The sequence below is a fragment of the Xenopus tropicalis genome, chromosome 1 (assembly GCF_000004195.4).
Source record: "Xenopus tropicalis strain Nigerian chromosome 1, UCB_Xtro_10.0, whole genome shotgun sequence".
Classification (NCBI taxonomy): Eukaryota; Metazoa; Chordata; class Amphibia; order Anura; family Pipidae; genus Xenopus; species Xenopus tropicalis.
In genome coordinates, this window is record NC_030677.2 from 150,060,376 (window position 1) to 150,087,114 (window position 26,739).

The following is a 26,739-nucleotide window of genomic DNA, read 5'->3' on the forward strand; positions in this document are numbered from 1 at the left end:
ATTAATGTCTATATTGCTTCTGTATCGAAGTATAAACAAATCCTGGTAGTTTGTCCAGTAAATAGTCTTATTATGGCTTCCAGGGACTGTGGATTCGGTGCATCCCTACTAGATACCTGCACTTCCGTTATGCAATATGATGTACTGCTTTGTTAAAAGAGAATTAACCCCCTCAAAAAAATGATACTTACTCAGAATGTTTTAGTGGGTTCTGAGATATTTGCATTTTGCCTTCTAGGAACAAGCTGTTTACTTAAATGAAAATCTGAAAACCTAGGGTTAACTGAACTGAAAGGAAGTGCATAGATAATACAGACAGTTAGGGTCACTGACGCTCTGGGCCTTTAACAAAGGCTGCTGAGCTGAAGCCTGCCTAGCAGTATAAAATCGCTAATACCTCAGAAACTGTTAAATTGAAAACGCATGTAAATTGCAGAAGTTCTCAGAGATTTGAGTTTAGATCCCCTTTATGTCAGTTGTTAGGTATAGGGATTCTCTGCACCAGTGTGCTGCGCCTTATGCCCCAACATAGGAACGAGCAACAAATTATGCACAGAGCTAGGGTAGTAAGCAGGACACAAGCACATTGAGTATGGAATTTGCACTCACTGAATTCTGCACCTTGTGATGTGGATGAGCCCTTTAAACTTACCTGGAGATGAAGGCTGGAACACAATAAATTGATGATACAAGGCTTCCTTGTCCCCAAAAGAAAAAGCATAGTATCCAAGGCTATTGTGATACTAATATCTACAGTTAGTATTGATGTTTGTATGTATAGTTTATGTATGTGAGTGTATAGATAGGTCAGTATAGGTTTATGTGTGCTGGGTTTACTTGGAAGGGTTGAACTTGATGAACTCAAAACAGAACTGTAACAGAACTGTGCACCTGGTAGCAGTTTATTTTCTGGCAAGTTGCGGAGCACAGCCTGCAAGAGACCATTGCACCAAGTGCAAATGCTATGTGTATGGGCCTGGCGAAATTTAGCACCTTTGGGGTTCTAGCCCTTGGGCTTGGCTCAGCGGTAATTACAGCACACTGTATGTTGCATCACTTGCTTTCTCTTACATTTATGACCACACTTTTTAATAAATCTGCCTTTTAGTTCCAGTGATCAACCCCTCTTTTACGGTTTTCACAGTGCATTGTAAGTGTGCAATACTACTTCATGGTCACCATACTACCTCCCTCTGATGCAGAATTCTGAATTAGAATACAGAATATAGACTACAGAATAGCCTGATTCCAAGACAAAAACAGAAGACCAATATATATATAGCAGCTGGGCTGATGACATTTATTGGTTCATTTAATTTAACTGACACGTTTACATAATTTTTGTAGTTCTAAATATTTTACATTCAGTATATGTGTCCCTGAACTATCTAGACAGAAAGATTGCACGTTCCCTTGCCTGGTAGGAGAAATTGTACACGTTATCCATTTGGATCACAAACTTAGCACACCCAGCCACAAAAAGTCCAATGGACTAGCTGAGGAAGTAAAGTCCAGCTGGATACAGTTAACTATTTAAAAGCAGTGATGAGCAATCTCTGGCCTTCCAGATGTTGTTAAACTACAAGCCCCAGGAAACCGCAGCAGCTGAGTAGTCATAGTCATCTGGAAAGTTAGTTTGCCCACCTTGCTTTAAAGAGACAGTACAGCGTCAATATATTAAAGAAATAAAGGAAAGATCTAGACAAGGGTTGCATTGTTCAACAGGCAAGAGAAGTAGTAAGCCAGATGTGAGCTTAAGGTGTTAGTCCCATATGATTTTAGGCTCACCAAACTGACAGCCAACCTTCAGTTCATCTGGAAGATTCCTCTTTATAGACGCCACAAAACATCTCAGAAGATTAGAGTGACAGCACATCCCATACAAGCGTTCTTGAGACACAAATTCTATACAGTGCAACAAACAGCCATCCCTTGTTTTTTTCCCCAAAAGACGTACCATTCTTGGGTAGTATTCTTGGATAACAAATTGCCAAAGTACAAGGAAAATGGTATATTAAATATAACTATTTTCAAAAAGGTCCTAAAATATTAAAAGGCAAATGTACATTGATTGTATTGAATTGCTGGATTTTAGTTAAACAACCTAACTAAAAAATAAATATTCTTCTATTAGTTTAAATCTAGTAACCAGCATGTCCAAAAATGGAATTCAGTATGCCTACCTTTAATAAAAAAGGACACCAATTCCTATAATAGCCTACAATTAGGCTGTTTGATGGTTCGCCTACATATGCAAATAACGGAATCCTAAGCAACTTGTGAAGAGTTGTTGTGAATCTTACTTGAACAATTGAGTCCGCATGAAAAGTATATCAATTAGCTGCAAGTGAATAAATACATACTGAAACAGTTTGCATAGTTACCAAGTGGCAACATCAAGTGAAAAAACCGCATCTGGGGCATAAAATTGTTCCTTAGAGACACCTAAAAGCTGCAGAATTTAAAATTTGCAGTATAAAGGTGACTGGAATATAATATATATTATACATATATATATATATATATATATATATAATATATACATATGCACTGTGCAAAAAAGTATGGTACATGAGTTCTTTGCCGGGGGGGGGGGGGGGGGGGGGGGCAGGGGGATTTTTTATGTCAAATAAAAGATAAAGGTCTACCAATGTGGGAAATATAAGACAAGTGTTAGTGTTTTACACGGTACTCAAATGTCAGAAAAATATATTTCTGCAAGACAGACAGTACAATTAGAGTCTCTGTACTCAGAAGGCAAAGTCATTTCTGCATGAATCTGTACGTTCATTCATTAAAAATATATCTATATACATAAGGAACGTCTCTGTCAATTTTGGTAACATATTGGTTGGTGGGTTTGTACTTAGGTATTCTTGTAACATTCGGTAAACTATTGATATATACAGTAAACATTCTCTTATCGTTTTGCTCATGTCAGGTACAGTACACTAAAGCAGCTGATGCTCAGAAGGGTTTATACAGCTATACATTATTGTATAGGAATATAAACAAGTATAAATGGCAAAATCAAGTCTGCATGCGATTTGGTCATGTCCGTCTTCATTCATCAGTGGCAGCACTTGTTCCTCTTACTTGACCTTGGTTGCGCAGCTGAAGGTAAAGAAAATAAACAGTGAAAGAAAAATAATTTAGTTAAAAAAAGGAAATAACAACCAGACTGATCCCCCAAAAGTGCAGAAAAAGCTAAAGGGAAGAATAAAACATAAGTTCCCTATAGAGAAACCACAAGCAGTTAGAGGCTAGAGACAGAGAAAACAATACTCAGATATTGTGTTATTATATTCCTTATGTTCCCATGTGCAATGATGCAGAAAAACTAATTTTATGGGAAGAATGTACAACAATTTTATTACTGAACAGTAAAAATAACTTCCACTAATCTGCCCCTTACTCTTCTTTAGCTCATGGCAACAGTAAAGCAAAAAGAAACTCTATATTAAAACAAATTAGGGCAATCCATAAGCAATTCTAGTGGCTATCCATTAGGGAATTAAACATGTGGCACTAAAGCATCTAAACTGATTTGTGAAATGATGCATCTTTCAACATTTCAGATTTTTTTTTTTTGTAAATGGATCCCAACTTTCCTTGACATCCAATGCAAGATTTGCTAAAATGTCAATTTCCACCCCCAGCATACAGCATGACCTGCAAATAATTTCTATATTTCTCAGCTCTGCTAGTAAGACAACAAAAGTATTCTCTATCAGAGACCTGTGGGGGTGTGGCTGGGCAGACCTGTGCCAGACCTGAACCCACAAGCTGACCTACAATCTGCACCCCACACCGCTACTCAAGCTACAGGATTCTAACTAATCCAACCTGTAGAAAACAGAGCATGCTAAAGTGGCCTCAATATAAAGTATAAGCAGATCAGGAACAGAAAATTATTTTTCTTGTAGACTATATAGGGAAAACAACCACCCCACTCTACCCATAAAAACTGTCACAGGCCACCCACACAGTAAGAAAATCAAATCAAAACCTGTACATTTTTTGGGTATTCCCTGGGTACCCGAACAGTGCAGCACTCTATGCTCTGGTACTTAAATGCCAGATTATTCAAGCCTATTGGAGCACCACTGGTGTATATTGCCTAAAAGAATGCTTTAGAAAGGATAATGTTTCTGCCCACGAACTGACTCAGAGACACTGCTGAAGTTGCTAAAAATGTAACTAAGGTAATTTTAAAAGGATATAATAATGACAAACACACTTATAAGGTAAGAATTTTATAAGGATGTTATATTGGTATTGCCACGTTGTTTTTTTTAAGAGGACATTCTAAAAATACAGGCCAGCGAAACACCTTTTACTTCTAGGATTTGGTGCATTTATTGCAGTGGAATTTAGGAATATGCACACAAGAATAATAAAGTTTAAGCTGTTAATATAAAATCTGTGAAACAAATGTCCAGATAAAGATAAAGGGCACAGAAATAAAGATAAGGGCACAGATATAAGAGAAAATACTATTTAAACTGCATCATCCCATCACCTTAATTTTCTGCCTTTTAGTTACTTACACACCTCAATTTTACCCCTCAAACTAGAGAGGACTTGCTTATTGATCAGCTGCTGATGTGCCACGAATAGCACCACTCTTACGCATCTAAATATAAAACAACATTTAAAAAAAAATAATACGGAAAAATATTCATATAACTGACAGATGCTGAAGCAAAGCAGGTTTTACCATCAGCGGAATAGTTTCTTTGCTGTGAGCGCAGTCAGGTTTTAGAATCCTTTCCAAGAGGTGGAATGGATCATTCATTAGTCTGTCAGACAAGGTGTTTCTCTACTGCCACCAGGGGGAAACAACAGCATTCAAATACCCCTCTCTGAGGTACATGCAGTAGTGATGGACACACATTTTCACCATCGTTATTTTCTCCTTAATGGCAGCAGCAGGCAAAATGCCCTGTGTGACATTAGTGGAGTTCAAAATGCCTTTCCAAAAAGAAAGTGAAATACTATTATGGTATTGCTGATTGTTTAAAAGTATTGTAATCCATGCAGCTATCAGCTGATTTAGGGGTCAGGAAAGCATTCCCTCTAAAGGTGGCCATACACGAGCAGATCCGCTCGCTTGGCAATGTCGCCAAGCGAGTGGATCTTCCCCCGATATCCCCACCTACGGGTGGGCGATATCGGGGAGCATTTAGGTAAAAAAAATAAATAATCCCATCGTTTGGCCCATTATGTGGGCGGCAATGGGGCAGTCGGATCGGGGACCGCATCAACGAGCCGATGCGGTCCCCGATCCGACCAGATTTTCTAACCTGGCCGATCGAGATCTGGCCAATTTCAGGCCAGATATTGGTCGGCCAGGCCGCTCTGCTCTCCCCATACACGGGCTGATTAGCTGCCGAATCGGTCCAAGGGACCGATATCGGCAGCTATAGTCGGCCCGTGTATGGGGACCTTAACATCTTACCTGCTGGGGGGAGGGGGGGGGATCTGTATCAGTTTGTACAGCACCATGCTAATTACTGGCTCTGCCCTGAATAAAGATCAGGGGCAACATTAGAAATAAATTTGTAAAATTTACCTAGCCAAATGACTAAACCACTGCTGCATATCAAAAACTGCAAGTTGTATCTACAGCAAATGTAGCACTGTATAGTATCATTGGGGAAAATCCCTTACTGATACATTTAAATGTGTACTATAAAATAAAAGTTGTAAATTTCTTACTGCTTCCAATTCTCTCTGTGTTTTATCCTCCATTCTTCTGATATCTTCCATGGTCAGGTCAACCCAATCATCAATCCAACAGAACAGCTGTCGGTGAAAGTTGGTAAATATTCGCTTTTCTTGCTAAAAAAAAAAGCCAAAAGTTTAAAATTACATGCTGGTTATTTTCTGTAAATGTGACACACACAAGCACGTTTTACTTTACATCCACTCTATACCATCTCTTTCTGTAATATATGTGAAATTATTAGTGTCGCACTGAAGGATGATCCTATCATGCAATTGTGCAGACATGCAGAGTAAAGAATTTCTGCATGATTACTCAATAGGACTGGTTTCAGCGCAGTGACTACCATATGCTGCAGGGGGGAAGGAACTTGAGAATTACTCATTTTCAGATGCTTTGTCGCCATTATGGGAGATGGTTTTGCACAGATGACATACTATGGGGCTGATTTACTAAGACACGAATTCGAATCCGATTGGAAAACGAACATTTTGCGACTTTTTCGTATTTTTTGCGATTTTTTCGTCACCTTTACGATTTTTTGGAAATTGTCGCGACTTTTTCATAACCAATACGACTTGCGCGAAAAGATGCGAATTTTTCGGAGCCGTTACGATTCACTCGTATCTTGTCGCGACTTTTTCGTATTGAGCGCTCGTAAGCGGCGGGCGAAACTTTCAGACTTAGCATGATTTTGGAAGCCTCCCATAGGACTCAATGGCACCCTGCAGCTCCAACTTGGCCCAAGAAAAGTCACCATACTGAAGCTTGAATGAATGCGAATCTTTCGTACTCGGCGCGAAAGCTGCGACTTTTCGCGCAATTTGTAACGGCTACGAAAAAGTCGCGTCATTTTGCGAAACATTCGTACCGGCTACGAAAAAGTTGCGTCAATTTCCGAAAAAATCGCAAAATACCGATCATTACGAAAAAAACGCATTCGGACGCCGTCGGAACGATCGTGAGTAAGTAAATGTGCCCCTAAGTGTCTTTAACCTTAAAAGGGCAGTATTTCACCTTATGCAACATGTGTTTAACATGAGTGCAATTAGTTGTGCATAGATATTCCTCCTGCATTGACGACTTCTTATCTGTGCACTAGAAATCTGCTTATGTAGCTCACAAGGAGCAAACATGGAGTAGCTTTAAAGTTTCCCTGTTTGTTCTGTTTAGCTCAAGAAATAACAAAAAACAGATTTTGTGTGATGAAAACAATAAGCTAAAAGTATGTTTAAAACACGTCCTATTCTCTGAACTCATGTTGAACAAGAAGCTATAGTGCCCCTTCAACCAAACTATACAGACTTATTACACAGGCACAGGCAAAAATTGCATTACTCAATGCAAAGGCTACAAATCTAGTCTGTGAATGTACTAATTTGCTGGTTCATGGGGGCCACCTGCCTTCTATGCTTTCAATCTTATTTTATCCCAGGGAAACTGAAAGTTAATTACTAATAATTAGTACTAATTACTAATAATTACATTAATACTATAAGGCAGTGCTGTCCAACTTGGTATCAGTACAGAGATTACCTGACCCCCTGCATTGTTCACACCTCTGTATTGTTTGCGCCTGCAATCCCTTGCATTGTTCACACCTTTAAACGATTATAATGTTCACAATTTTTAGTCCCTGCATTGAACTCAAACTGTAAGCACCCACACTTTTAAACCCTCAGACAAACTATAGAAGAAGCTGGCATTTTGTCACTGTATGTACTGCCTGCCCTATGCTACCTGTGTGTGCTATGCTCTGCCTGCCCTATGCTGCCTGTGTGTGCCATACTTTGCCTGCCCTGTGCTGCCTGTGTGTGCCATACTCTGCCTGCGGGAGGTGAACCTGGCAGGGGTTTGTTCTGGGAGTTTATTGGCTTTTTGAAATAGTTATTATATGAATGAAGGGTGATTTCCCTGCAGTGAGCATAAACCATTTGGGCTTATGCTACGCTACCACCATAAATGTGGGTATGGTCTTTAAAGCTACTATGATACCATGGGTGTGGTTTTAAAAAGGGGAGTGGCCAAAACTGGCTTCCATTATCAGCCCTCCACTATTTAGGCCTGAAATATTACAGCCCTCGGTACTACAGATGTTGGACAGCACTGCTACAAGGAATGCAGTCATTGTAGGGATCTAGCGTCTCAAACATGCCCAGATTATAACAGCATATGCTTTCCATACATACTGTAACACACTAATAAAACAAAGTATTTACAAATACAGAGTTAGAAATCAGTCATTTACCTTCTGAATAAAGCTTTCTACTTTGTTTTGAAGTCCCCACCATTTAAATTTGATTGTTACCAGCTTGTATGCACACATGTGTGGGCAATCCTCAGAGTTAGCCAACTCTTTCTACAATAATTAAAAAACAAAATAGAGATGGTTTAGATCAACATAACATATATACTGACACTGACTGAAAGCAGGCCGACATAATCATCATTGTTTGAGTCATAGGCAAAAGTACTGACCCAGAAGTGTAGCGCTTTTAAATATTATACAATACTACACAACCAATGCCAAAAAATTGCATGACACGCCCACATCATACTGTAATTTTTACATATTGTGCACAAATAGGAAATTGCAGATACATTTTGGCCTTCATACTTGAGTGCCAAGACTTCATATGCCCATTGGACCCTTTAATGCTAGGGTGTGGTTGTGCCTTTATGTATCAGTTTTCTCAACATTTAGTAAGTAACATTTTAGGTAAATAATATTAAGCCCTTGATGTTGCGTACCCCTCATGGTGTAGGGCATGAGAAACTATTATTATATTGCAGGGTACCCAATGCATTGCAGGTAAAGCCTGCTTCTACCTCTCCCTTTTATTACATTCAATGTAACAATGCTGCAGTGCCCCACTAACCTATACAGGTTACGTGTATGGAATCCCCAGGGACTCAAAAATTATTTAAGTAAACATCCATTTTTTTTTCTACAATGACAGTTAAACTTTCATATATAGTAGTAACACTGTAATCATTAAACATAACTAATATACTCATATTGCATACTGTATTAATTTACATTATTTTTTTTGTTTACCTTCCAGTTGGGACCCAAAGGGCCCCTCTTTGTTTTAAGAGACTGAAATATTGCAGGGTCTTCTTTTTCTTTGTAATCCTGTAAAACACAACCATTTAAAATATTTACAATTTTGTTCCAAGTTTAAACCATTCACGTATTCTCCATAATATGAATCTCCCAGTAAGACCATATCAATGTATTTCATCACTGAAATGTAGCAAAAACAGTTTGATTTGGGTACAGATATAGCGTTCTGATCAATATGTCCATTTTAAGCAATCTATTCTTAACAATTTTGCAAGTTGCATTAATTTCTTAAGATATTGAGAAAAAGATGTACTACTGAATTTGATACCAACAGCACCACCTGTTGGTCAGTTTTCCAACTGTGATCCAGTTGAGGAAACTTGTCAAAAGAAAGAGACCTATTCTCTTTAGGAAAGACATCAGAAACCCTTTGTGCCGTTCCTAAAGCACAGGAAGGATGGTGCAGCCACACTCTGCAGTAGCTAACTTTGTTCTTCAGCAATGACATGATCATCATGGTATGTTGAAGACACAATAAATGAATATATTCTTGCAGGAGGTACATGATTAAGATAAGTCACATTCCAAAGAACATGTCCTGTTCTGCAAATTCTGCTTAAAGAATAAGTAAACTCCCCCCCCCCCTTTATAAATTACTCTAAACAGTCCCAGAATAACATTGCTTATTCAGTGTGACCTGGTTTTTGAATTATAACAAACTCTCCAGCTCCTTTCCCCTACTTCCAGGTACAGTGTGAAGCCCCGCCCCCTCTTCCTTCTGAGGTCAAAGAGGAGAGCCTTCTGTGCATGCCTGACAAAGCAACAGAGATGTAGGAGCCAGTGTGCAGGTGCAGATTTGATTTATATTGGGATTAAGTCACTGTATTGATTACTTACATATGGGATTTCAATTGAATCAGCTATAGTGTTAAAATATAACTCTCAATTGCACCATTTTTATGTTTACATTTACTCGATGATAATGATGATGTGTGGAATAGTGATATGGAATAACAGCTAAAATATTTTCTTAGGAAAAATGTTTTATTTTATAAATAATTGCTGGGAACATCAGGCATAATAATCTTATTAAAATGTTTTCGGAAATCAGCAAGGGGCTGGTAAATTACAGTGCAGTAGCAGTTAGAGAGCTCCTTCTGATAATCCTCCCTGTGTGTGCTGTCACCTGGAATGAAGGCGCAGTGAGCCATGTTATCTGGTATCTGCTATGTGCCTGTGCCTTTTCTCCTTTGAATGGCTGCCCCCATGGCTACACAGCAGCTTATTTATATAAATTATAGTAGACTTTCTGAAGTAAACACACAACTTTTACCAGTGCAGGGCAGCAGCACATTATATTTTAGTTACTTTTATACACTTTCATTTTTTGGTGTTACTGTTCCTTTAATGCAGGGGCTAAATTAGGTTATTTTGATTACATTATTTGTTTAGAGTATTTTTAGAGCTAGAAAAAGAAAGGTTTACTTATTCTTTAAGGGCATAAATAGTAACAGCACTGCCATAAAAAACCACACTATTTTTCATCTTATTATCACAGCCAAACACATGTATCAATATGTCACCAAACAAAATGGCATTAGACTCAAATTACACAAAATGTCTATGCAGTTTACAGCATGAAAAGGTATGTATTCCCTGGTAGATGCTAGGCAAATGTATGTTATACAGTTAGTTTTAGAAAATAAACTAAGCATGTTACCAAAAATAACTAATTAACTATATTATGATATTGCAATGCTCTAATGCGCTATGCCATCAAAACATAAAAAAGAAATAATCCTATTTTGTATGACAGGTCCAGCACAGAAAACACAATCTGCAGCTCCCAATTACAGCTGCAAATGAGCAGTAGTGTGGAAGGAGACAGCCTTCCGGCTTTGTTAGCATGCCATCTCCTTCAGGATCCCACAGGGAAAGCGAACCCACGGAAGGCCGAGCCTTTGGCTTGTGGTTTATTTTGTTTGCCACCAGCTGTAGACTTCTCATCTCATTAGTTCTGTTAAAATACTCTAGGGGATGACAGCTGTAACCTACTTGAATCTTCTGCTCCTAGGATTTCTGTAGGCTAATTCTGCTGGACAATTTTTTTCCAAGCAGTAATATATATTTTAAAAATATGGTACACTCTATATCAGTGTACAGAACAAACAGCTAGAGCTCCTGACATAGGCTGAAAAAGAACAGGACTAGAGTGTCAGATTGGAGAAAAGTTTTTCATGACAATGTACTTCTTTATCCTGAGACAGTCAGCACATAATATAATTTTAGATAGAGATGGGGTGTTGTTTTGCAGATTAAAGGGTTACTTTGATTATGAAATCAGTTCTACTTAGTGGGGAACAGTTAATTAAAACATAATTCTAAACTAAGATAATAGATGGTTCCCGTTAGATTCAGGGGCAGATTTATCAAAATGTGATGTTAGAGCAGTTTCAAATTTTATATACTTACTGCAGGTTCTACTTGGCTCCTGTCTGCAATGTCAATGTCAACCACGTCAACAGACTTCCATATGTTGGGATCTAGACAATGGACCTGAAAATTCAAACATTTCCATGTAACAGCACTGCAATAAAATTGCACCAAAATAAATGCAACGGGTATACAAAAAAATGGAAACATGGAAAAGTACTCACATTTTCTTGAGTTCCCATATCTGGTTTATGCCATGTCTCAATTTTAATGAAAAAGTCGTCTTTCATGTATTCATTCTACAAAACAATTATGACTAGTCAAATAATTGCAGTGTTGTTCATCTAGGCACTGGGTAGGTAAATTCACAAAATAAATCTACAGTAAGCAGTAGTGCAAGTAGATCTGGAAGGAAAAGCTGTACCAGTCTGCTAAACTAGATAAAAAATGAATCTGTCTGCAGGATACAGGTCCTAAGTCTCTACATAAACATGTAGAGAGTATACAAAGCCAGCACTATCATCAACAAGCAATTATTCAGTGATATTTGGTGTGATTTACAAAAAGCTAGGTGCTAAATTGATCAATTGACTACTTCAACCAAAAATAAAGAAATGCTTTCATAAAAGTATTCCATGTCCACATGTTAATATTCGGTAGCAATAATAGGGTATATACTCCATCAGCAAACTGTTGATTTGGGCTTATTTCTCCAGATTGTTGCTTGTGCAGATCAGGGTTTTGGCTGGGCCACAAAAGAAGGAAAAAAAAAGTGCACAAAATGTTAAAGGAACAGTAACACCAAAAAATGAAAGAGCTTTAAAGTAATAAAAATATAATGCACTGTTGCCCTGCACTGGTAAAACTGGTGTGTTTGCTACAGTAAAGGTGGCCATACACGCACCGATATTATCGTACGAAACCTCGTTTCGTATGATAATCGGTGCGTGTATGGTATGTCAGCGAGCCGACCGATGTCGCAGGAAGCTGCTGAAATCGGTCGGCTCGTCGATCGGCCAGGTTAGAAAATTTTGATCGGGCGCCATAGAAGGCGCCTGACCAAAATTCTCCCTTCAGAGCTGAATCGGCAGAAGGAGGTAGAAATCCTATTGTTTCTACCTCCTTACCTGCCGATTCAGCCCTGAATGGTGTGTGGCGGATCTGACGATGTTTCGTGCGACCGATGGTCGTACGAAACATCGTCGGATCGCCACGTGTATGGCCAGCTTTACACTACTATAATTTATATAATAAGCTGCTGTGTAGCCATGGGGGCAGCCATTCAAGCTGAAAAAAAGGCACAGGTTACATAGCAGATAACAGATAAGCTCTGTAGAATACAATAGTGTTTTATCTGTTATCTGCTATGTGCCTGTGCCTTTTCGCCTCTGAATGGCTGCCTCCATGGCTACATAGCAGCTTATTTATATAAATTATAGTAGACTTTCTGAAGTAAACACACAACTTTTACCAGTGCAGGGCAGCAGCACATTATATTTTAGTTTTAGTGTCATTTTTTGGTGTTACTGTTCCTTTAAGTGGTCTAGTGAGGGTCAAAGTGATGGTGATGACTATGAACTGGAGAAAGGGGTTTGGTTCCCAAAAGCATGTCTTTTTTTTTTGCACCACAATAAATGATGTACTGCTAGATTCAAGTTTTTTATTTGAACAATTCACAAACTTAATATTGATAAATAAGCCTATAAGTGTATGTGGCCCACTGAGTCATGATATTCCATTCATTCCTTACATCACAACAAGATTACTATTACAATGAATATATAAGTTAATGACATTCAACAATGAAAAAATGCACATTGTAAGTGTCATTCCTAAAAGTAAATTTTGTTATAACGTTGCAATTCTAAATAATAGGAAGCAACTAGGAGTATAATCTAATGGAGCTGTCTGTGGTGTATTTTCTACTTTTGGGATTCAGGGGTCACAAGCTAAAGATATACTGGTACAATACTAGTACACTAACAATATATCATATTTTCGAGAATGCAAATAATTGCAACATGTGATAAACAATAATCAACCTAATGAAAGAAAAAAAGGGAGATGTTGGAGAAAAAAAATAAGTAGTAATCCATATACTCACCGTTACAACTAAAAAGCATCAAAGATGGGTAAATTAAAGAAAAAAAAAAAGAGAACAAGAAACACAAATTAGATGAAGGTTGCATAACTATATACATTCAAACACATGGGTGCATAAATGAACTGCAACATGGGGACAAGCCAATGAGGTTCCAGATGCACTGTACTTCAACTTATAATTATTGCCCCATATTATGCTATATAATGCCAGACGAACACTGTACATAGATGTGTGTGTCACTACTAGATCTTGGAAAGGGCTTGTCTTTATGTATGTATGCAAAACAAATTATGTATAACTTTACTCAGCTCTGTACAATGTTACAGTATATAAAAAAAAAAAAAAGTGCACACAAAAAGTACAAGCAGTGCAATAAATATACAGAGATTAAGTGTCATGTGGTAAGAAGGAGGTTTCTGCCTGTTTCTTAAATATAGCCAAAATGCCTATCATACAATATTCTACTGTGATCATTTTTACAGTCCCATAGTGGCAAAATAGAATGGTAAGGTCTGTACACAAAACCATACATTCCAATTTACTGCCTACCTACAGCAGAGCCAAGGGGGTCAAATCCCATATTGCTACTAAAAACCTCTGTGCCCATTTAGAAATTACATAGAAATATGACAGATGTTAAAGTGATACTGACAGACAATAAAAAACATTTTTTACACCTGCTGTTGTGTTTTAATTTGTATCAGCTTTAAATTCCTTATAAACCAAATCTGCAAAGTTTTTTCACTTCATAATTATGGTAGCATGAATTACAGACCCATGGAGTAGCCATGTTTGTTCCCCTCTTCGGGGTTTTAATTGAAATGCCTCCCAAGTGAATAAATATGCCCAATCACAAACCTGCAACGCCCCTTCTGCTTTCTGCCGGTGTGCGACAAGCTCAGCTCTGTTGTCTATGTGTAATTGGGAGGGGGGAGGGAGAGCCCTTAGAAGCAGGCAGGCTTAAGACTGGCTTAAGCTGGCCTGGTATTTAATTCTTCGTGGGAAGAGCAGAGAGGGGGTACAGCCCTTTGAAGTAGGCAGGCAATGGAAAGATCAAGCCTGCCTGCTATCTAGTTCACAACACCATGCAATGCTATGTGAGGGAGAGAGGGAGGGGGAGCTCTTTGAAGCAAACGGCAAGCTGAATCTTCCCAGTTTATGACGTAATCCTTTTGACAGATTGAGACGCTACAGTCGGGTTGCCAGTCAGGTTCAGGATCTTCAGTAAGATTTATGTAAAGAAACAGGACTTTTAGGAAAAAAAAGTCAAGATGACCTATAGGTAGGTTTGGAAGTAGGTTCATATGTTTTTTGGTGTCAGTATCACTTAAAAAAAAAAAAAAATATCACTGAAACGGAGATTGCTGAGATTTCTTTCAAAATCAAATAAAACAAATGACTACTTAGCGTTGATTTCTACTGTTCTAATTAGAAAAATAAAATTATTTGCTCACGAATGTCTCTTTGATTAAAGGAGAAGGAAAGTCATTTTGGCATTTTATTGCCAATAGATTCCCCACATTAGTGCCACCTAGAACAATATATTTATTCTGCAAAAAGCATTGCCATACCCGAGTAAAGAGCCCTAGAAGCTTTCTCTGCTTAAGACAGCAGCTGCCATTTTAAATAGCTTCCTGTTCCAGCTCTAGCCATTATAGCTCAGATCACACATTCATAAGGGTGGGGGCAGGGAGTTCTTAGCATTATGGGAGGGGGGAGCAGGAGAGAGGAGAGAGCTGCACAGGGGAATTAATGATGTTTCTGAGAGAGGAAATCAGACACCCAAACAACATGTTTATAAAAATGGAGACAAGACATCCCGTGTTTCTTTTGATAGAGGACTTTGATAGAGGCATTTCTGTGAGTGCTTATGGCTGTATTTACATAGATCTTACTTAGTTTTTACCTTTCCTTTAAATAAAGGATACAATGGTGTACTGAAACTTTTCTTTTAAAACTTTTCTCTAAAGTTGACAATCTAAATATAATGATTTCAAACCAATAAAATAAACAGTAACCTACACATTTAGGAACGTGCAATCTCGGCAGTTTTTAAAAATCTATAAAAATCATACAGTTGAAAAATAAACTTGCCACCTAAAACCCCTCGGAATGATGTAAAATTCAATGGGAAGTGTATTTTCAGCATTCAAGCAATTTGTTTTTAACTGCAGTTTGTTGCCACAACAAATGTAATTAACTTCATAAATCTGAAAATGCTGACAAAATGCAAGTACTGGAAACTGCAATCATATTTGGTCATATTTAGTGTGAACTTGATTTTTAATAAATGTGCATGGTGCCTACCAATTGGCCAGTTATCTATTGGTCAGTTTTAAAGATCTCTGTAGGACCCATATGATCCAATAGTTGGCCTGGGAGTCAAGCAATCTAATCAGTATGCTTCGGGCCACCAACCAACTTTAGCAAACGAGTAGGTCTGTCAGTATACGGCTAGCTTAATATCTCAGGCAAGGTGGGACTGTATCTTCAAGCCATTTATGCTTTCTTTTATTAGTACATATTTACATTCTATCAACTTAATTAAACAGAAACCAAACCAAACTACCAAAAATCTCCTCTCTTAGTGAATCTAAAGCCAGATATACATATTCGGTGCGTGTATGGCGGCGCGAAGAGGCGCCCGATATTGAAAAGCCTGCGAATATCGGTAGTCTCGATGATTGGCCAGGTTAAAAAAATTTTGATCAGGTGCCATTGAAGCCCTAATGGTTGCACGAAAGATCGTTATTGCTAAGTGTATGGCCACCTTAAGTTACTCCCAGCATTTACAGAAGTTCTCATCATTACTGCCTTTTAAGGAATTCTGGCTGGTTTTTTTTTGTTTTTTTTTTACTTTACATAAAATTGTAGATTTTTAACATTCTGGGGGGGTGTTTACTTAGTTTATTTATTTTTCAATTTTATATATATCTGTGTTCAGTCCTAGTCATGCCCTCTCTAATGGAAACAAGTCCTTCTGATAACGGATTTTATTAAGGATAGCCTCAGTGAGTCATAGTATAATAGGGCATTTTTCCCCCAAAGAAAGAAAGATATCAGTCAGTAATTACAGCTCTTAATTCAAGCAGAAAATATCAAAATTAAGGAAACCATTTTTTATAAAATAATTATACTTCACTTAACCAATAAAATCATTCTTTTGATTACCATGCCCCCTTAAAGATAGTAGCTTGAGGGGGGGGCTTAAACTATTGACCTTCCATTCCCTTCATTTTTAATACTAAGCAGCTAACAGCGATGGGAAAAAAATCCCATGTGACAGAACAATACCAAAGGCATCAGTTAAATCTATTTAACTGTGTGATCTAAATACAAACCAATAACAGACAAAAACACAGTAATATATATCTTAGAAATCACTGCTGTGTAAAAGGCCAGTAAACAAATTTAACCTGAACATGGTATTAAACTGTAGCTGGATATGAAATGGTGTTCTTAGATTTGGGTACTCAAAAATGTAAATCTGCTAAAAGCATCGAGAAGGACAATTTGTATTTAAAATGGAAGAGTTTCAAGTAAAGTTACATTTTTTTTAATTATCAATATTGAAGACTTTTACTAATTAATTTGTGCACATTACTAAATACATTCTTATGCAGGTGCAGCAGCCTATTAGACATATCCTGCTCTCTCCACTGCAACCTCAAGAACAAAAAGCAATGCAAATTAATGCAAGGTTTGTTAGTATAAGGGACACAAGGATATATGTTGGGACAGCTACCCTCCAAGGAAGAGTTCAAGCCTTGGTTTAATTATTTCATATACGTTTTTTTAAAGGACAAAGAAACGGTGCTGGGTGGGGGGGGGGTCGCCAATTTTTAATAATCGTTTACCTTAGAGCCCAGGCTGGCAACCTTTTTCTCTTTGCAAAAAAATTACACTGGACAGAGGCACTATTGCACTGAATACCGCCATCTTCTATCATGACTCCCTGCGGCTGTTCTGGACTGCCTGCATGAGCAGTAAACTAAAATTAAAATGTAATACGTACAAAACTTTCTTTGTGACTAAAACGCTAAAAGATTTTTAGCGTTCTAATTTGGTGCAAAATGTCGAACACCCACTGCATTGGGCTGTTGTATAAGCACTTTTGATTGTTCGATTCACTTAATATATTTGCACATTTTGCACCAAATTAGAACGCTAAAAATCTTTTAGCGCTTTAGTCACAAAGAAAGTTTTGTACGTATTGCACTAGTTTTGCTTTTGTTTTTCTCTAATTCCATGCGCTTCCATCAACACGATTACACACATCTAAGACCCATCTAAAAAGGGAGGGTTGTTCTTATGAGGAGGCAGCACACGATCACACAGTTTCTACTATACTGAAGATTTGGTTTCAAAGAACTCCACCAAGAAGCGCTGAGTATTTGGGGGACCACCCTATTAACTGTTACACTAAAATTAAAATGTAACTATTTTCACAGGTTGAACAGACCAATAGTGTACCAGTGGCCAGGTATGGTCAGTTTTCTATTCTTCCTGTCATTTAAGCAACAGCCAGTCAATGACTGTAAAAAGCAGGAAGTCGGAAAGTGAAGAGGAGCTGCAACCACCATGAACTGACAATAATTTTAAAGACTGCCAAACTGATCGATACACAGTATATTAGCTGGGATTGTTGGATTATCAGTCACATAGTAAAACATTATATAAAAAGATGTTTTGCACAATTTTAGCAATACCTGAGCCAGCTTTACCTAAACAATCACCTTACAGATGACAGTGAAATTAAATTTTACTACATAAAATGTGAGAAAATAGAAAAAAATTGTTTACCTTCAACACTATAAGATAAAATATCTGAATACGAATGCATGCTTAACATCACAAAGTTACCTTAATAAACAGCACCCCTGAAGACATATACAGGGCAAACAAAACAACTTATGTAGTACTGAGAATCGCTTACTTGTTCTGCAGTAAGGAAATGCATTCCACGCTTTTTCATGAAAGATTAATGACCCCTCTGGAGCAAACATCTTCACAAAGCCAGGAACTTTGCTATGAACACATTACATAAAGGTTATTTATATTTCAAATTATATTTCTAATATCTTACTACGAATGTACGAATTTAAAATTTAAGATTTTTATATTTGGAATGCTAAAATGCTAAGAATATTTATAATGAATACCTGCAGGAGGGTAGGTATATATTTACAAACAAACAGGCAGTCATTGACAGCATGGGGTAAAAGTCATTATGTGGTTTGTAGGTTATATGCATATTGCTACACACTTTGCACTTAGGTATGTTTAGTGTTCTGAAGGGTCTCTCCAACAATATTAAGGCAGTTTTGATTGTGCCGGTCTAGGAGGTTACATTTTAAACTAGGAGTGTACAATGTCTAATACCATTTTCTACCAGTCTTTATCCATACGATCAAAGAAGCTATAATTTTAGCTCTGACAATCTTATTTTCAACCTCATCCACACTGAAATATATTGCTCATTTTCTTGAAATATATAATGCTTACTTGATTTTACCAAGCACCAGTTTCTATTTGCATACCAAGTTTTTTTTTTTAATCTTACAGATAGAGAGCTCCAACCAAGTTGGCAAAGAACGAAGAACCACATTGTACATTTTGCATAGTCAATTTATGGTATCACAACATATAAAAACCTGATGGTGACAACAAAATACTGTTAATTGCTCAAACTGACCTTTTCAAATGATAGATTTTGTGTGTATATTGACCCTTTTCACCTTCTTTTTCATATGGCTCATTCTTTAAAACCTCAATTCCTTCACCACCACCAGTCTCATTCTTACTGGCTTCTGCCACAGAGTACAGCTGTCCAACCTGATACTAAAAACCAGAAACACTTGCATTTAATATACATGGTTAATATGGCATTTAAATATAATATCATAAAGGCATTCTGCACTGATAGTCTTGTCTCATGAAACAATGTAAGCAGCCTTTGCCTAAACAAGCTCCCTCTGATAGCTACTAGGGGAAGGTGAGAAAACACACACATGTATTGACAGTTTTTGGCCTCTATTGCTTATCTGCTTAAAACGTGAAAATATTCTTGCTGGATTTTACCAAGAAAAAACTTCTTGTGTGTATATCTTTAAGACATGGCAGTTCCCCTGTTTGAAAGTCAAATCAACTTTTCAATACCACCACACAAGAGAATATAAATAGTCAGACAGATACTAGTTTGAATAGCAGTTACGTTAAGAGTGGTGCTTATAACTTTGTAAACCCAAATGAATTTTTAATATTTGTGCATAAATAAGACTTAAAATGAGGCCCTGCCTTATTTAAAGAACAGAAATTTGGGTCTTCACTATCCAACTCTGATCTTAACAATACAGATTTTTGAAAGTGTGTCGTAGCTCCAACATAGGAGATTTTGGAGGACCTCCAAAGAACAGTTATTGATGCTCACCAGGCTGCAAAAGGTTACAAAAGTATTTCTTTAGGGTTTGGACTGCACCAGTCCACTGTCAGGTTGACTGGGTACAGATGATGACAATTTAACACCATTGTTACCCTCTCCAGTTAGATCAACAAACATCACACCAGGAGCAAGGCATCTAATATCTCAAAGAACCCCATGCTAATGTCTAAGGAACTAAAGGCCTCTCTTGCACTGGTGAATGTCAGTGTTCATGAGTCAACCGTCACGACAACATTGATCAACAATGATGACCAAGGCAGGGTTGCAAGGAGAAAGTTGCTACTCCAAAAAGAACATTTTTGCCATTCTACAGCTGGCTAAATACCATGTGTATACGTTAAAAGACAAAAAAAAATGGTCTGTGGATGGATAAGACCAAAATTGAAATTTTTGGCTTGAATGAAAAGCATTATGTATGGCAAAAGGCAAACACTGCATTACAGCATAAGAACCTTATCCAATATGCAAAACATACTCGTGATAGTATCATAGCTTGTGGCTGCTTGGCATCACTGATGAACTATAAAGTCCCTCTGTGAACTAAAACACAAGAGAAAGTAAGCCATAAGGGAAGACGATTACCCTAAACCCACAAGTAGACTTGCCAAAACTGGTCAAAGCAGAAGAATGTTAACATTTTGGAATGGGCAAATCAAAGCCCTGACCTTAATCCTATAGAAATGTTTTGAAAGGACATGAAACAATTGGTTTATGTAATGAAGCCCACCAATAACTTAAGCTTTTCTGTAAGGAGAAAATGGTTATTGCTGTCCATGGGAACATTTTTTCAATAAAAAAATGAACAAGCATTATGTTTTTGACTCTTACTTAACTGCATTTTCATTATGCAGTTTTAGGATTTGTGTGAAAAATATATCACTTTTTTAGTCATTTTCATACAAAAATATTAAATTCCAAAGTTTTTACCAATTTGTAAGCACCACTGTACAGTGTAGTTGATTAGAATTACAATATCTTTAATTAGAAAAAAAAAAATGTTTTTTTTTCGCCTTTAAGTGGTTGACATGGGCTGATCTTTTTTCTGAATGAAGTAAACATATCATTCTTGGAAAACTGGTTGAAATTAATAGTATTGGGAAAAACTGCAATGTGAAAATGTTTTAAAATTTCAAATGACAGTCTCTGCAGAATCTCATAATTTACACTTCTTAATCTTCTTTAGATGGTTCTAGAACATAGCTACCCTGTATATGTATTGGTTGGGCTGGTTTATTATTAGGGGACTAGTAATTAATATTAGCTAATAAAGAACAAAGAGATATAGAAATAGTTTCCTCTAGGTATTTGTACTCATATCTGAGCGTTAGAAAAGGCCAGCTGCATATATAGACAAAAAAAGACCAGATACATTATTTATACTTCCCTCTAAAATGAGTAGTTGCAGTAGGAGAAACCTGCTGACAGTGCATTGATTTGCTCCATGCAATCCAGATTAAAAAAACAAACAAACAAAAAAAAAACTTATAAATTGGAGAACAATCTAATGATCTAATTGCCTGTAGGTTATATCTAACCCCTGACACTTCCAAGCCGGTCGCAAATGGATTGAGCGCAGCAAATTTATTTATATAGAGATAATGTAGTGATAGGAAAAATGGCTTACCTCTTCTACTGAGCACGGCAGAACTATGCGGCTGAAAGCAAAGAACAAGCAGAGAAACATCATTAAAGTGGGTTGTTAGAAAGTTACACATCACTGTTCCAAGCGAATGTCCATCAAAAGTATTCTGAATATCTTGCACAGACTGTATAGAGGAGCAGCTAATTAACATTTATGTAAAAGAGAAGTGCATCCAAATCACATTTACATTTCGGAAGCAAAACCCTCCTTTTATCAGGACAGGCTTGATGAAGGGAGGGTTATAAATCCAAAACAATGATGCACAGGTGGTCACAATAACAGAAAATGTTCTCTACTGCTCAACTGACTAGTGCTGATCATCTAGGAAGATCTGCACCACCAGTGGAGGAACTTATAATAAATTGTGGGAGGGCCGGCAATAATAAGTCATGGACTCATTGCTTATACCAACTAAAACATGGCAAGCACTAGAGTGGTATAGCACAAGAATTCTGGTTTTAGTAAGGCACTGGCATCATAAGATGACAACTCCAAATGCAGGGGGCAAGGCATAGCACAAGATTTCCGGAGGGATCTTTTTGTAAATTAGATTACTATACATAAATCTGCTACAAAATATTTAACCAAGAAGATCAACTAGTAGTTAGGCAGGTTATATATAGGCATTATGGCTTGATGGACGTATGTTTTTTTTCAACCCAACTTACTATGTTACTATGTAAGTAAACCCAATAGGATTGTTTTGAAACCAATATGGATTTATGCAGCTGACATCTTTAATACTGTGACAAATAACATACAAGTACATAATACATAAATACAAAGGATATACACTACGCTCATGTTACAAACACGCACAAACAAACAGTATTTGATTTATACTAGACATCCTCATATCTTTCCCTTAGCTTTATTTAGGGGCAGATTTATCAAAGTGTAAGCGCATTACAAAAAAAATTAATCCACTCTATTCATTTCTATATAATTTTTTGAAGTGTATTAAATGGTAAACTCTCAACTTTCACTTCTAAAAAGTCCATAGGAATGGATTAAAAGTGGGTGAATTTTTTTAGTAGGGAGCTCTTGATCACTCAGTAGGTATTCCACTCTTTGTGGTCATCTTTTCCATCACAATTAGATATATTACAGTTCATTTCAAGATGCATGGGTACTCTTTAAACTCCCCACCACCATCATCATATTAAATATCAACTACCTATTGACTAAAACTAATACAAAAACAACCATTCTCTTTAGACTTTCCACGTGAACTTTCTGGTCCCCTCAACATTCCCCGAGTTCCAAAACACTTTTCTACTGTTTATGAAAGGCCGTAACTTAGTAGCTCTTTGTAGCAGGCACGCCTCCCCCTACATAGGCTGTACACATTATACAAATGCACACAGACAACCCTCAGCTACTGGCTTGCTGTTGCGCTAAAAGCATGTTTGAGAACTGCCCTGTCACTGTTCTGAAATATGTGCCTGCATTTTTCCTCTTCTTCAGTCCTCAGATTACTAACAAAACAGGTTTATAATTGTGAAAGTTAACAATAGTGACTTGTCCTACAGTGTATGTAACCAGACTGGTCACAATTCAGTCTTGTTGAACTACAGGATCTGCATATTTCTGCCTAGCCTATTCACACAGTTTTTTTTGTGTTTTTGACCCAAGGACAAATCATGATGTGTGTGTCTTTTTCTTTATACAAGTATGGGATCCTTATCTGGAAACCCATTGTACCTGATGGTTACTAAGGTGCATGAATCCATATTGGTGGCAAAACAATCCCATTGGGTTTCTTTAACGTTTAAAAGATTTTTAGCAGACTTAGGGCTGCGGCACATTGGGAAATTAGTCGCCCGCGAGCGACTTATCTCCCCATGTGCCACAGCCCTTAAGGTATGAAGATTCAAATGACAGAAATGCAAATTATGCTTATCTGGAAAACCCCAGGTTCCAAGTGTTCCAGATAACAGATCCCTAACAAGACATGGCAGACACAGCAGACTGGCAAAAAAAACAGACCATCACAACAAATTGAGGCAGTCAATAAGTTTATTTAATGAAAAACACAAGCCTTAAGCTGGCCATACACGCACCGATAATATCGGAGGTTACGTACGATATTCGGTGCGTGTATGGCAAGTCGGCGAGTCGACCGATATCACAGGAAGCTGCCGATATCGGTCGACTCGCCGATCGGGCCAGTTAAAAGATTTTGAACAGGCGCCATAGAAGGCACCTGACCAAAATCTGCCTTCAGCACTGAATCGGCAGAAGGAGGTAGAAATCCTATTGTTTCTGCCTCCTTATCTGCCTGTTTCAGCCCTGAAGGTTAGTGGCGGATCTGACGATCTTTCGTGCGACCATCGGTCTTTCGGGCGAAGATCGGCAGATCGCCACATGTGTGCCCACCTTTATGCAATTCTGGCTGTAATGGCCACTTAATCATAGGTTGTGAAATGCAAGTCTTGTGTTTGGAGATTTCATCAAATAAATATTTTAGCTGCATCATTTTTGTTGTGATGGTCCGGTTTTGTGCCTACTGTCTCTAAAGAAGTCTCTCTGTAGTATACCTCCCATAAACTAAAGGTCTGGGGCATGTGCACACAGACCCCTACTCCAATATTAACTGGATTGTTATATGTATTGTATTAAGGTAGGTATATTGGTTTGCATATACACTTCAGGGTGTGAACAACCAGGGTTTTACGCTGGAATTAATTTAAAGCCCTGTGGACTCCCAAACCCCTTGACAAGTGACACGTTTATTGTGCATTTTGAGTCTCTCAATATATATCCATCACTTCCCTGGCAGAAATAAAGAGCATGCACAGGGAATCAGAAGAAAAGAAGATGGGGCGCTACTGGGGGCATCTTCATTTTTTTTGCTGGTTAAGTAAGAGTTGTAAATGCCTTGGGCTTTTACAGGATGCCAAAACATAATGTGCAACAGTTTTACCCTACATCTTTGTTAGGGTTCAGTTCTCCTTTAATAATGCTCACTTACAATAAGGTGCAAAAAATACACGTTATTCCTCACAATACACTTTGTTTCTCAATAAAAAGGTGCAACCTGCACAAAGGCTATTCTGCATGAATGCCACACAAAAATGCAACAGGGCACATTTGCTTACAAACTTACAATTAGCACATTTGCACTAATGCAGTGACATATGGGAACCAGATTTTTGTTTCTCCCTCCTTTTATCAGATAGAAAGTCACTGACTGGTTGTTATATGGCCAGGTGCAAATTTGCTGATGGCGTTTAGCACCTGTCTTGCCTAGCAGAAGTAAAGGTGGCGACACACACAGCGATTTTCTAACAAAAGACTGTTCCCACCCTCCACAGACGTTCAGGGCTGAATCGTCAGACATGGAGGTAGGAAAAATAGGAATTCTACCTCCTTCTGCTAATTCAGCCCTGAAGACAGATTTTGCTCAGGTGCCTTCAATGGCACCCGATCAAAATATCTTAACCCGCCCGATTGGCGAGTCGATATCCGCACCGAATATCATATGAAACAAGGTTTCGTATGATATCATCGGTGCGTGTATGAAGTCAGAAATTCATTTAAAAGGGGTTTATAATCCAGTGCTTCTGCCCCTCAAAATGTGGTCACCTGTGGAGTAGGACAAGGGAAAATACCTATGGTAAATCATATATTGCAATAACATTTACAAAAACAAATAGGCAAAGAGCCCTATTTATTTCCCTTCATGTTGCACTCCATACTGTGTGTAGTCCTGTTTGCATTTGGCATTGCTAAAAAAAAAAAACAGAAACTGTAGGAGGTACCAAGTTGCTAGGGCGCCCAATACATAACAACTGCTTACAACAAGTGCTCCTTAGCAAAAGTCATACAGCTTGCTCATGGTATAAGCATAGGTGTTCCCTTATATCTTACACTCACGTGTGCCTGTACCATTGGTAAATGAGCTGTATAGTTTGTGGAACTGAGAGATGCACTGACAGACAGTAGCAGCTACCTGCACTGGGTACCACTAGAAAGGTACATATATGGGCAATAGGGAACGAAGAACAAATACAAACACATAAGATTAGAGCTCACCACAAAAAAATTCACCCACTTACTATTCATTCATTCAGGATTTTTTTTTAAAAAATTCATCAGTGGGTAAAAGAGTTCACTTTTTCATAAATATGCTTCTAAAAATCCCATAGGAATGAGCTCAAAAATAAAACTGCCCTTTAGTATCCCAGAAGTGAACTAACTACACCAGCAATAGCATATTTCACAGCTCAGCTGTGAAACCTATAGGTTCCAGCAAAAGTGCATTCTGGGCCTCCGCAATGACCCTTCCAGGCAACCATCCCAAGCCAAATTAACCCTTAGCCAGCACAAAGCATAAACAACCCAGGAACCCACATATACGTGCGCGGCTATGACGCAAGACTCCGGGTGACTAGAGGCCTCAGTCATACTATTATGTGTCGGTAAAATCCGCCCCACGCCAGACGGCAATAAGCCGAAAGCAAGCCGCCGAACGGAGATCACGTGACAGCCCGCGCAGCACTGCCCTATGGGAACACAGTACAGCCAGAGCTCATTACCCGCGCCCCCCGGTACCATAAACACGGCGGAAACTCACAATTCCTTGATCAGCACCATTCTCAGTATATCAGCGCCAAAGCTGCTACGCGACACCCTCCTTCCGGGAGACCTAGCGACACCGCCCTCATCCCGCCCCCAAATTCGCTCTACCGCACCCCTCCCGTAATCTGATTGGTCACACGCCACTGCCTGAGCCAATGTTCCCCGCCCACCTATTTATGCTTTTTCTCACTCACTGCAGCCGTGATTGGCCGGGAATCTGACAGCTTGTGGTGTGTTGCTTTGATGCGCCGCTGCCCGTGTTAATACTGCAGTCACTGCTCGGAGAGGAAAGACTGATAGGGAATTGCGGCAAAGGAAAATTAGGGTAGATCAGCATGTCTCCAATTTCCCTAGTTATAATGCTTTCTAAAATGTACAGCAGTAAAGTGTGCAACATTCATGCTGGTTCGTGACGTGAGGTTTGGGCAGGACAAGGTGAAACAGTGGGAGAATAAAATACACAGTACAGGGATTTGTGCTTCCGCCCTCCTCTCAAACCTTAGTGCCTAGGTACATTTTCATGGAGTTGCATTAAGGGCCCTGGAGTATCTATATTTTACTCCTTTCAACAGTGTTGGGCTGGCTCCCAGGGAACCCAGGAAAATTCCCCATGGGCCCAGGCGTCAGTGGGCTCTCCTGCTTCTACCTATTTGGCATAATTCATGGTCATTACTTATTTTTCTATGGGAACAAAGCAACTAAATATATAGAAGAATAGATTATAGTATGTAAAGATAAA

General features: G+C 38.3%; 1 protein-coding gene across 3 annotated transcripts; it reads right to left on the minus strand.

The window, feature by feature from the left end:
- Positions 1-1,273: 1,273 nt before the first annotated feature.
- On the minus strand, positions 1,274-26,114 carry pitpnb.2 (phosphatidylinositol transfer protein beta). Of its 3 annotated transcripts, XM_031901984.1 has the most exons (12): positions 25,996-26,114; positions 21,399-21,429; positions 19,028-19,173; positions 18,269-18,360; positions 13,333-13,340; positions 11,453-11,527; positions 11,268-11,351; positions 8,787-8,864; positions 7,977-8,087; positions 5,722-5,844; positions 4,555-4,636; positions 1,274-3,114 (listed from the first exon to the last, which is right to left on the minus strand). In XM_031901984.1, exons 1-11 carry the CDS (start codon positions 26,013-26,015, stop codon positions 4,589-4,591), a joined length of 816 nt encoding a protein of 271 aa, XP_031757844.1. In that variant the 5' UTR covers positions 26,016-26,114; the 3' UTR covers positions 1,274-3,114; positions 4,555-4,588.
- Positions 26,115-26,739: the final 625 nt, after the last annotated feature.

Coding starts and splice junctions, on each gene's coding strand:
- pitpnb.2 (XM_031901984.1), bottom strand. CDS start 26,015: ATGGTGCTGATCAAGGAATT. Junction 21,430..25,995: donor ATGGTGCTGATCAAGGAATT/GTGAGTTTCCGC, acceptor CTTTGCTTTCAG/CCGCATAGTTCTGCCGTGCT. Junction 5,845..7,976: donor TAGAAAGCTTTATTCAGAAG/GTAAATGACTGA, acceptor TTTTTTTTTTAG/CAAGAAAAGCGAATATTTAC.